The following is a 13,439-nucleotide window of genomic DNA, read 5'->3' on the forward strand; positions in this document are numbered from 1 at the left end:
TTTGATATCATAGTTCGTGGCAGAAACTTGTTGTGATAGGAAAAGCAGTGTTCATTTTAGTGTTTGATTTGGTGTGTTGCTTTTTGTTTTCTTTGTAAATTTCACGCAATGCTTTGCGTACACGAGGGCAATTTGTGAAAGCCGTCCATATTTTAGCAGTGAAAGACTAGAGGAAAGGCAGATAGTCATCACCACCCACCGCCAACTCTTGGGTTACTCTTTCATCAACTAATAATGTGATTGACCGTCACATTATACAGCTCAAACGGCTGAAAGGACGAGCATGTTTACAGTTACGGGGATTCGAATTACGATTCGCTCGCCCTTTAACCCCTTGACCATGGCAGATCAAAATAAATAGTGACGCTATAACTGTTATTATGATTGGCTAGCCATCTGTACAATAACCGTTACGTAATTTTCAAATCGAGGATAGAGGACATGCTAACCAATGATATTCAGGTTGACAGGTAGTCCCAGTTAGTTAAAATTTAACGAAATGTACGAATGGTTGATTTATTTCGAAACTATCTTGAACTAGACAAGTTTAAAGTTTCAAAAAAGTAATTACGATCAACTTACTTTATGTGTTTTGAAGTGAACTGCTATTGAAAACAGAAGTCGTTCCAATGGACAAGTCACATCCAATTAAATCACCAGCTTATCGAATGTCTCCAGTTCTACCTTTCACGTAAAAGGCCGATTCACCTGTACATCAGAGTATATTATTTATTGTACTAGATGTAACCAGCACTGTACTGACGAAACATACATAGATTTTATAAATGACAGATTCTATAAAAATCTCCGAGTTTTACACAACAACATCCTCGACCACTCAGTTCCCAGACAGTTTAACTAACCTGTACACAGTGGTACTAAAGACGTGAGGTACTATTTTTGTTACATGTATCCAACAACAAATATGGGCGCGAAAGTCTAGAACATAAACTTATATCTAAACTAACTACTACACACAGAACGTATTTATTACAAGTAATTACAAGTTCCATCTACATCTTTTGCCGTTCCTATTAACTTGACACTGTCTACATATATTTCCATGGTTATTGTTACTATTAAATAAACGGCCCGGCGTGACCAGGTGGTTAAAGCACTCGACTCGTAATCCGTGGATCGCGGGTTCGAATCACCGTCGCACCAAACATGCTCTCCCTTTCCGCCGTAGTGGCGTTATAATGTGACGGTCAATCCCACTATTCGTTGGTAAAAGAGTAGCCCAAGAATTGGCGGTGGTGTGGTGATGACTAGCTGCCTTCCCTCTAGTCTTACACTGCTAAATTAGGGACGGCCTAGATATCCCTCGTGCAGCTTTGCGGGAAATTCAAACCAATGAAATAAATAGTTTACCATTTTACGAATTCATTCTTCTTACTTCTCTTGTTTCCTTATAATTTCTAGAATCCAAATTATATCACTTGAATACTTGTTTTCTGTTTTAGTGTTCTTTATAGAACCACTTTAACAATGTGTTTCTTATAACAATATTTTAACGCGTTTCACTCAGGTAGCCCGTGATTTAGAATCTCTACGTATTCTAACCCTCCAACTATTCTGTCTGAGCATTTTTTCTACATAACATGATTTAAACTGCCAGATGAAGGGCGTCTGCGTGAAACGTCACAAATACAACGGTCATATACGTGTTTTTACTTATTTTGAACACTTGGTTTCATAAGTTTTAAAATATCTTACTATTTCGTTAATATCAGTAATGTGCTGATAAAAAAACGATATATTATAATCTTCCAGTCGTCTAAAAAATAGTCCGGGGTTAGGTAGACTTTGGTAGCATAGGAACAAATATATTTAACATTTAACAGGGATTATTTTATAGACTGAAACTTACGTGAAGGGACTACTAGCATGGCTGAACTAAACTCGATGTAGGAATACAATGAATAATTATAGAAGGGTTACCAGGGTGGTTTTCTCTGGATAAATTATGTTCCTTCCTGAAATTTCAAACTTGTTCTACACCACAGCAGATATAGTGCGTATTTCATCTTCGGTGAGTCAGGGATATATTCAGAACCCCAGACTATTCTATACTTTACTTGCAGGTTTTCCCTGATCGTTTCATATTTAACCCTGATGGGCAAGAGGTTTGTGTTTTGCTGTTTCTTTGTGTTCGACGTCAGCTTTTGTTATATGTGGTGAGTTTTCCTTCGATGTAGATTGGTATCCGGAACTGTATAGTATTATATCTGACAAACTACATAAGATTAAGTTGATTTGTAGCTCACAGCTACACAAAGGGTTATCTCCGTTCTATCTACCGGGTAGAATTTAACCTCCGATTTTAGCGTTGTACGCCTGGAGACTTAACACTGAGTTACCGGTGGCCATTACTCAGAGAACATTACTGAAAGCTAGGGAGGTATTTGTTACACGAATTAATTAACTGGTCATACAGTAGGGTTTTAACAAACTTCAAATATGATAAGTGTTTATAATTCTGTTTTCATTTAAAATTGTTGAGTTTAATTAACACACAATCAATATTTCAGTTAAATTAATTATTTGTTAAATTTGTAGTCAGTTCTACATATTAAACTAATTTAGTTAAGTTGAAATGTTAGAATATTTGTTCTATAAATAGTAGTTGTTAAAAATGACATAATAATATTTTATTTTCTGTTTAGATTAAGGTGAGTTTTGTGTCCGATATTATTATTAACCAACATTTCAGAAGTTTTATGATTTACGTACTTTGGTGGTCTGTAATTTTAGTTAAATAATGAAAAAAATGTATTTTGCTTTTAATTTCGATTTGTATATATTGTTATGTTGTAAAATGAATATACTTTAGATCTCAAAGTAACTTAGTTGATTCATATATAAGATAAAGTTAATATTTCTGAGGGTCGCGGGGTCGCATACCCGTCGCACCAAATATGGTCACCTTTCAGCCGTGGGGGCGTTATAATATGACGATCAATCCCACTATTCGTGGGGTAAGGGAGTAGCCCAAGAATTGGCGGTGGGTGGTGATGGCTGGCTCCTCTAGTCTTACACTGCTAAATTACGGACGGTAGCGAACATAGCCCTCGAGTAGCTTTGCACGAAATTCAAAAAGCAAACTATCAACTTTGTCATTGTACGTGGATTAATAAATTATCAACATTATGTTGTTGTACGTGGATTAGTAAATTATCAACATTATGTTGTTGTACGTGGATTAGTAATAATATCAACAATATGTTGTTGTACGTGGATTAGTAATAATATCAACATTATGTTGTTGTACGTGGATTAGTAATAATATCAACTGTATGGATTACGTACCTCTAACATACATGTATAAATGCTGAAATAAAACAAATGATTTTTGTTCTGTGGTAGTGACATTTTTAGCTTATATTAATTTTCTTGAGAGATATAGACTTCATGATCTTAAAACTCTATACATACGTATAACAAATAACTTGTTGAGGATCATTGTTATTTATAATGCTATCCTAAAGCTTCATCAAACTTTAACATTAGTGCATTGCTACAGTGAACAGTAATATTCTATCGTTATATGATGTGTTTCAGTAGAGCACGTTTGTTTGTGGAATATACCACTTCTAGTAAACCACATTACACAGGGCCACTTCTAGTAAACCACATTACACAGGGCCACTGCGAGAGACACTGTGGTAGACTGTGGAACGTTTTGTGGTCTGTTCCGTCGGCCAATCAGATCGTTCACATTGTACATACCAGCCTGATAAATCACTGGTTTTATTACTGATCACAAACCAGCCTGATAAATTACTGGTTTTATTACTGATCACAAAACTGTGAAGTGGCTTCCACAAAAATAATTCATTGGAGTTTCCAAACTTGCTTCTTTCTCTATATTCTTATGAGCTATAACTTTATATATATATATATATACAGTGATTATATAATGGTTTTACTTGACACGTATTTACATCTACAGACGGGTGTGTTTATGAATTTATCCCACACTAACTTTAATTTTTATGAAATGTATAAATAAAATGGTGAGCAGTGAAACCATGAGTTTCAGGGTTTCTATCAACAGTTTCCTTCTCTAAATTCATCTCCATGATATGAAGATGTAAGACTTTTACAGCATGTTAAACCAAAACACTGACTTTGTTATCACTGGAATAAACTGTTCATAAATAAACTGTTCATAAATTAACTGTTCATTACAATATGTTAATATTCTTTTCATGGTTATTATATTACAGCAGATTCAGTGTTGGTGTTTCCCCATTGGTCAATTTGTAACATGTACAGGGTGGCCCGTAAGACCCTACCCATCCATATATTGTGTCCAAACAAAGTTATAATACTAATGATGAGTTGAAGGCAGCTGTTACCGCGGCATTTGGAACAATAACACCTGCTATGTTGAGGAAAATGTCTGACAGAACATGGCATCGCATATTATGCAGCGAGAATGAGGGACAGCACACAGATACACTGGATACATAAGATATATGGATGGGTAGGGACTTACGGGCCAACTATAGTAAGATTAAATGAGGGACAGCACACACATACACTGGATACATAAGATATATGGATGGGTAGGGACTTACGGGCCACCCTGTAGTAAGATTAAATGAGGGACAGCACACAGATACACTGGATACATAAGATATATGGATGGGTAGGGACTTACGGGCCACTCTGTAGTAAGATTAAATGAGGGACAGCACACAGATACACTGGATACATGAGATATATGGATGGATCGGGACACCCTGTAGTGTAAGTATACATTTACTTCTATTAACTAAAGTGGGAACTTCTTTAACAGCTTACGTTCTTCTCTGGTAGTGAGAGGAACTAGAAAATATAGTGGTGTTATTGGTTTGAGAACTGTAAAATATAGTGGTGTTATTGGTTGAGAGAACTATAAAATATAGTGGTGTCGTCGTTTGTGAGGGGGACTGGAAATTATAGTGGTGTCATTGGTTGTGAGAACTGTAAAATATAGTGGTGTCATTGGTTGTGAGAACTGTAAAATATAGTGGTGTTATTGGTTGTGAGGGGGACTGTAAAATATAGTAGTATTGTTGGTTTTGAAGGGTACTGGAAAATACAGCGTTGATGTTGGCTGTGAGGGTAACTGAAAAATATAGTGGTGTCGTTGATTGTGAGGAGGACTGGAAAATATAGAGGTGTCGTTGATTGTGAGGAGGACTGGAAAATATAGAGGTGTCATTGGTTATGAGAACTGTAAAATATACTGGTGTCGTTGGTTGTGAGGGAGACTGGAAAATAAAGTGGTGTCATTGGTTGTGAGAACTGTAAAATATAGTGGTGTTATTGGTTGTGAGGGGGACTGGAAATATAGTAGTATCGTTGGTTGTGAGAACTGTAAAATATAGTGGTGTTGTTGGCTGTGAGGGTAACTGAAAAATATAGTGGTGTCGTTGGTTGTGAGGGAGACTGGAAAATATAGTGGTATTATTGGTTGTGAGAACTGTAAAATATACTGGTGTCGTTGGTTGTGAGGGAAACTGGAAAATAAAGTGGTGTCATTGGTTGTGAGAACTGTAAAATATAGTGGTGTTGTTGGTTGTGAGGGGGACTGGAAATATAGTAGTATCGTTGGTTGTGAGAACTGTAAAATATAGTGGTGTTGTTGGTTGTGAGGGGGACTGGAAAATATAGTGGTATCGTTGGTTTTGAAGGGTACTAGAAAATATTGTGGTGTTCTGATAATTAATATGTAATTTTTTATTTCTTCTTGTGTAAAACTCCGCTTGTCATAATTAATATGTATTTTTATATCTTCTTGTGTGAAAATCTGCTTGTTATAATTAATATGTATTTGTTATTTCTTCTTGTGTAAAACTCCGCTTGTTGTAATTAATATGTATTTATTATTTCTTCTTGTGTAAAACTCCGCTTGTTATAATTAATATGTATTTGTTATTTCTTCTTGTGTAAAACTCCGCTTGTTATAATTAATATGTATTTTTATATCTTCTTGTGTAAAACTCCGCTTGTTATAATTAATATGTATTTTTTATTTCTTCTTGTGTAAAACTCCGCTTGTTATAATTAATATGTATTTTTATATCTTCTTGTGTAAAACTTCGCTTGTTATAATTAATATGTATTTTTATTTCTTCCTGTGTAAAAATCCGCTTGTTATAATTAATATGTATTTGTTATTTCTTCCTGTGTAAAAATCCGCTTGTTATAATTAATATGTCATTTTTTTCGGACCGTTTCAAACATTTCTTGTTTTGATAACCTCTTTTCATGAAAAGTAGTTCTATCTTCTTCACCTTGTTGAAACTCAAAACTCTAACTTTTTTTGTAACCCACATCTTCTATGCGTCAATTAGAACTCGTCTAATACAAAAAAAAATCACGTATATTTTATGAGAGTAGAAATTATATTAAAATACGCTGATTCTTTACCAAACAACAACAACTGTTAATTTAGTATTAAAGAACTGTAGTTAAGTTGTTCACTCACTCTGTGTTGGGAACATTCAAGAAGAACAAGATGAGGTTAAAATCGTGAAGTTCTCACTGACATCTTGTACAATTGCGTTTTGCCATCTCTCACCCAATGTAACCCGAAAAAGTACCAACATCAATGATCTGTACCACAGGTGTAATTTTCCGTAAGAAAAGAAAGGTTAAGTCAATGATTTTATGTAATAGGTCAAACATGGCATCTCGTGTAACTTGGTGTTTTGGCTCGAGATATTTCGCTCTGTATCGTTATTTCTGTCTATCACTCACGTGCGCAGTTAGTTGATCACGGAACATAGCGTCTGTTTCTTCTCGCGATGTAGCATGCACGTGAAACTTAGCACTTAACAACAATGTGCTTTACATTTCTATTGTATTTTCTTTCTCTAGTTTCGTCTTCTGCGTTAATTTATTTAATGCATCTCGGAGTGATTTCAGGATTCACCTTCATCTTAAGTTTTATTTTCTAGATATATCTCTTCCATCTGAGGATAGAGCACACGTCTTCTTTAGATAGGTAACATGTACCTCTTTTTGTGTTTTGTTATTGGGAACTACAAATGACCATTTGATATTTTCTTCTGAAAGTAGATTTATAAAAGAAGACTTGTCTTTCAGAGTATTAACTTTCGATGAATTTTGTTCATTTGATTTCTGTTCGTTAGATAATAAAGTTATAACAATAAAACAGTGATATAAGCTACACTTTAATGGACAACAATGAACCAGCGGACTAAAACAGTAATATACTTTTATTGTTGTACGTAGATGAGAGAAGCAGTACATATCTCTTTCACATATAAACTACATGGACACTATGTGGACACCCGACCATCACACCCATATGTGCTTGTTGTACATCTCATTCCAAAACCATGGACATTAACATGAAGTTAGTCCCCCTTTTGATGCTATAATAACCCCCACTCTTCTGAAAAGGTTTTTCACTAGATTTTGGAACATGGCTGCGGTAATTCGCTCCTATTCAGCCACGAGAGCTTTAGTGAAGTCGGGCACTGATGACGGGCTTCAAGGCCTGGCTTGCAGTTGGCGTTCCAATTCATCCCAAAGTTATTCGATGGGTTTGAGGTCAGGGCTCTGCACAGACCAATCATTTTTTTCCACACCAACCTCAGCAAACAGCGTCTTTATGCACAGGGGCATTGCCATGCTGAAACAACAAAAAGAGTCTTCCCCAAACTGTTTTCACAAAGTTCGACGCACACAATTATCTAGAATGTCATTTATGTTGTAGCATTAAGATTTCCCTTCACTGGGATTAAAGAGCCTCGCCATGAAAAACAGCCCCAGACCATTATTCCTCCTCCACAAAACGTTACAGTTGGAATTATGCATTCAAGCAGATAGCGTTCTCTTGACATTCGCCAAACCAAAATTCGTCCGTCAGACTGTCAGATAGTGAAGCGTGATTCATTACTCCAGAGAACTCGTTTCCACTGCTCCAAAGTCCAATGATGGTGTACCATACACCACTCCAGCGGACGCTTGGCATTGCGCATGGTAATCTTAGGCTTGTGTGCGGCTACTCGGCCATGGAAACCCATTTCATGAAGCTCCCGACAAACGGTTCTTGTGTTTACGTTGCTTCCAAGGCAATTTGGAACCCTGTGGTGAGTGTTGCAACTACGGACAGACGAATTTTATGCGCTACGCGCTTCAGCACTCTGCGGTCCCGTTCTGTGCGCTTGTGTGGCCTACCGTTTCGTGACTGAGCTGTTGTCGCTCCTAGACGTTTCCACTTCACAATAACAGCACCTACAATTGACTGAGGCAGCTCTAGCAGGGCAGAAGTTTGACGAAAGACTTGTTGCAAGGTGGCATCCTATAACAGTGCCACGTTGAAAACCATTGAGCTCTTCAGTACAACCTATTTTACTGCCAATGTTTGTCTATGGAGATTGCATGGAGATTAATTTTATGCACCTGTTAGCAATGGGTGTGGCTAAAGTAGCCGAGCCCACTTACACGAAGGGGTGTCCATCTACTTTGGCTATGTAGTGTATTAGTGGGGGATTACACATAAGACGAATCTGTAACGTCCTATTTGTTTGTGTGTGTGATACGTCAGCGAGACTGTTCAGGTTCCAACAATTAGCCTAGAGTAGAAATTATTCTTTGACGTGTAACCAGTATAAAAACTTATATATGTGAACATGTTACCAGTATTAACCATTGAACAACGTTATATATAATCACCAGGTGCAACACGGGTGACCAACCATTGAACAACATCATATATAACACCAGGTACAACACGTGTGACCAACCATTGAACAACATCATATATAATCACCAGGTGCAACACGTGTGACCAACCATTGAACAACGTTATATATAATCACCAGGTACAACACGTGTGACCAACCATTGAACAACATCATATATAATCACCAGGTGCAACACATGTGACCAACCATTGAACAACGTTATATATAATCACCAGGTGCAACACGGATGACCAACCATTGAACAACATCATATATAATCACCAGGTGCAACACGGATGACCAACCATTGAACAACATCATATATAATCACCAGGTGTAACACGGATGACCAACCATTGAACAACATCATATATAATCACCAGGTACAACACGTGTGACCAACCATTAAACAACGTCATATATAATCACCAGGTGCAACACGTGTGACCAACCATTGAACAACGTTATATATAATCACCAGGTACAACACGTGTGACCAACCATTGAACAACATCATATATAATCACCAGGTGCAACACATGTGACCAACCATTGAACAACGTTATATATAATCACCAGGTGCAACACGGATGACCAACCATTGAACAACATCATATATAATCACCAGGTGCAACACGGATGACCAACCATTGAACAACATCATATATAATCACCAGGTGTAACACGGATGACCAACCATTGAACAACATCATATATAATCACCAGGTACAACACGTGTGACCAACCATTAAACAACGTCATATATAATCACCAGGTACAACACGTGTGACCAACCATCAAAATTATAATACACCACAACTAACATTTATCACAAAAGAACAACAATATTAATATAGACCAGTACAGATATTTATTACGAAACAACAACAGTATTACAATAGACAGTGTAAACATTTATCTACAAAATAACAACAATATTACGAGAGACCAGTAGAAACATTTATCACAAAATACCAACAATACCACGATAAACCAGAACAAACATATATCTCAAAACAAGAACCTCAGAAAACATTCCATGTATCTCCTAGATAACGGAGTACCTTAGAAAATGGTACACATTTCTGCTGGGTTCCCTTACCGACGTGAACGTATATAGATTTTGTGGCTACGTTCAATATTGTTTCTTTGTACACAAACGTTCTTATGATGAAATACCAAATACAATATATTAAATAACGACGTTTATTCCATATGTTAAACCTAGTGGGGTGAAGGGCCACCTGCGTCAGAGTTCCGAGCTAACGAACAGCGTCTTTTAAAACATTTATACACTGTATGATGTAATTATTAGGGGGTCCAAATGTTATTATTGTGTCCTGGGCCCCATTTGACCTAATCCGTCCCTAATTATTAGGAGGGACTCCAAATGTTATTATTGTGTCCTGGGCCCCATTTGACATAATCCGTCCCTAATTATTAAGGGGGCTCCAAATGTTATTATTGTGTCCTGGGCCCCATTTGACGTAATCCGTCCCTAATTATTAGGGGGGCTCCAAATGTTATTATTGTGTCCTGGGCCCCATTTGACATAATCCGTCCCTAATTATTAGGGGGGCTCCAAATGTTATTATTGTGTCCTGGGCCCCATTTGACATAATCCGTCCCAAATTATTAAGAGGGCTCCAAATGTTATTATTGTGTCCTGGGCACCATTTGACCTAATCCGTCCCTAATATTAGAGGGGACTCCAAATGTTATTATTGTGTCCTGGGCCCCATTTGACATAATCCGTCCCTAATTATTAAGGGGGCTCCAAATGTTATTATTGTGTCCTGGGCCTCATTTGACCTAATCCGTCCCTAATTATTAGAGGGCTCCAAATGTTATTATTGTGTCCTGGGCCCCATTTGACGTAATCCGTCCCTACTATTAGGGGCTCCAAATGTTATTATTGTGTCCTGGGCCTCATTTGACCTAATCCGTCCCTAATTATTAGAGGGCTCCAAATGTTATTATTGTGTCCTGGGCCCCATTTGACGTAATCCGTTCCTGATGTTAACGTTGCAAGTGAAAGAACGTCGTTCATATCATTTGTGTGAAAATACTTCCCTTAAAGACAATTGTGAAAATACGTGAGGGAGACACGAAGTGATATGGCAGGAAACTGTCATGTTATCCAATAGACAGGGCACATTTTAAGATCACTAATCGAAAATCGAACGAAAAATGTAAAGGAAGCTATTGAATGTGTGAGGTTAATAACCTTGGAGATTTTGTTAAACGAAAATTGAAACATATTCCGTGATCCGTTCCACACAACAAGAAACATGATTTCATACAATGATATTATTGTTAAATTAATATTTACAATGAATACTGCTATGTACTTTCACCTGGATTTATATATATATATATATGTATATTGTATTTGGGTTTGTTTGTAGTCAAGCACAAAGCTACACAACGATCTATCGACATTGTACCTATCAGAAGTATCGAAACTCGGTTTTTGGACTTATATCAGTAGAGGACAAACCCACTAGAAAATCTGTTCATTGCATCTAGTGTTTAAGGAAATACTCGTTGTAATTTTGTAAGTGTGATTTTCTGCACGTTAATATACAATATTTAAACACAGTATCCTCGTGTATCATCTCTTCAATATATTTTAAGCTACAGATAAAATTATTAGCTATATGTTGTGTGTGAAAGATGCATACTTCACTTTTGGTTTATCTCGCTTCTGTTACTCTGTACATTAGATTTATTCTTAAAATTATGAAATCTCTGTAAACAGTTACCGATGTTCAAGAAAATACGTACTCATATAAAGACGAGGCTCAAATTACATATCATCGTATGGACAGAAACTAAGCATGTTAGCCTATTTCTGTATTATATTGTAAATTATTTGTTGTAATAATTGTGACAGTTTGACCGGTTTTCTTGTAGTTTTCGTTTTTCTATTTTATAAAACTATTCTCCTATCAATCTAATATTCAGGCACATACAATGTGTAGGTAAAAACTACATACGTATCAAATAATACTAAGTCAAAACGTACAAACATATATTACTGACGTATTTTACGTCATTAACAATCGTGTCACAAAGACTAGGCCTAACTAAACCATCTAGACGACCTCGCTGACCACTCGCACCAGTTATACAGGTTCACACTAACAAAGATAACAAAATGTTTATTTAGGTTTGTTTCTGGAATTTCGCACAAAGCTACTCGAGGGTTATCTGTGCTAGCCGTCCCTAATTTTGTAGTGTAAGACTAGAGGGAAGACAGCTAGTCATCACCACCCACTCTTAGGCTACTCTTTTACCAACGAAAGTGGGATTGACCGTCACATTATAACGCCCCTACGGCTGGGAGGGTGAGCATGTTTAGCGCGACGCGGGCACGAACCCGCGACCGTCGGATTACAAGTCGCGCGCCTTACGCGCTTGGCCATGCCGGGCCCTGTTTGTTTAGGATGATAATTTAAAATTATTAATTGTTAATCACATACAACCGACAGAAGATAAACCATTGTAAAAAATTAATATTTTAATGCGATAAAATCTCAGAAGTTTTCCTAATATTGAGGAATAGTACGTTATCAGCGTATTTGAGTTTTATGAATAATTGTAGAGAAATTTCATAAGACGATGCAAGTGATAATAACCTAACGATTACTTTGTTCTCGAATTTCGTGCAAAGCTACACCAGGGCTATCTGCGCTAGCCGTCCCTAATTTAGCAGTGTAAGACTAGAGGGAAGGCAGCTAGTCATCACCACCTACCGCCAACTCCTGGGTTACACTTTTACCAACGAATAGTGGGATTGACCGTCACATATAACGCCCCCACGGGTGAAAGGTCGAGCATATTTGGAGTTATAAGGATTCGAACCCGCGACTCTCGGATTACAAATCGAACGCCTTTAGCACCTGGCCAATCCAGTCTCCTAACGATTACTGGTTATACCCTCTTCCCGGGTTGATATGGTTCTGTATAATACACGCATTGAACAATCTTACCAGTAGTGTATGTCATGTTTGTCGAAATAAAGGCAAAGAGTATGATAAGTATTCTTTATTTTAGATTTAATGTAACAACACCTAAGTAATAAAAAACTGTTGAGGTTTGAATATTCCTAGATTTTAATAAAAAGTTTAGAATATTTAAATAATTGATATACAGATATATATACATATGATGAAAACATCTTAGGTTTCAAAACGTTGAGATTAAAACGAAGGTTTGTTTTTGCGTACAGCTACACGAGGGCTATCTGCTCTACTTAAGTTGTGTGAGACTAGACGGCAGGCAACTCTTAAAGTACTCTTTTACCAACGCATAGTGGGATTGACCTTAACATTATAACCCTCACACGGCTGAAAGGGGACGATGGGGATTCAAACCCGCGACACTCAGATTATAAGTCGAACACCTTAACGCACCTAACCATGCCGGGCCGTGAAGAAACGAAATAAAAACTGGTGATAGCTACACTTATAACATTAGCTAGCTGGGCTGCGTGTTAGTTTAACTTGGGCATAATGGATGATAAAAAAGTACCATTTGTCTCGATATGTTATATCACGTTAGTTCCAAATATTATGGAGACACGAGGATGACTTGGGAACCCACTGCTGCTCGTGCACATTACATATAATTCCAAAGCAGAAAACGTGTAATCACATCCACTCTTCCAACAGTGATAAATGAAATACATAACACTCTTTTCAAATACTTCTTCTAAGGAACTTT

General features: G+C 37.0%; 1 protein-coding gene across 1 annotated transcript in view; it reads right to left on the reverse strand.

The window, feature by feature from the left end:
• The window catches only part of LOC143240209 (uncharacterized), a 148,899-nt gene that overhangs the window by 93,161 nt on the left and 42,299 nt on the right, over positions 1 to 13,439 (reverse strand). The window contains exon 2 of the mRNA XM_076482307.1: positions 8,203 to 8,326. Coding sequence (XP_076338422.1) covers positions 8,203 to 8,326 — 124 coding nt within the window. The remainder of the gene's footprint in view (positions 1 to 8,202; positions 8,327 to 13,439) is intronic.

Source organism: Tachypleus tridentatus, chromosome 13 (genome assembly GCF_004210375.1).
Source record: "Tachypleus tridentatus isolate NWPU-2018 chromosome 13, ASM421037v1, whole genome shotgun sequence".
Lineage (NCBI taxonomy): Eukaryota > Metazoa > Arthropoda > Merostomata > Xiphosura > Limulidae > Tachypleus > Tachypleus tridentatus.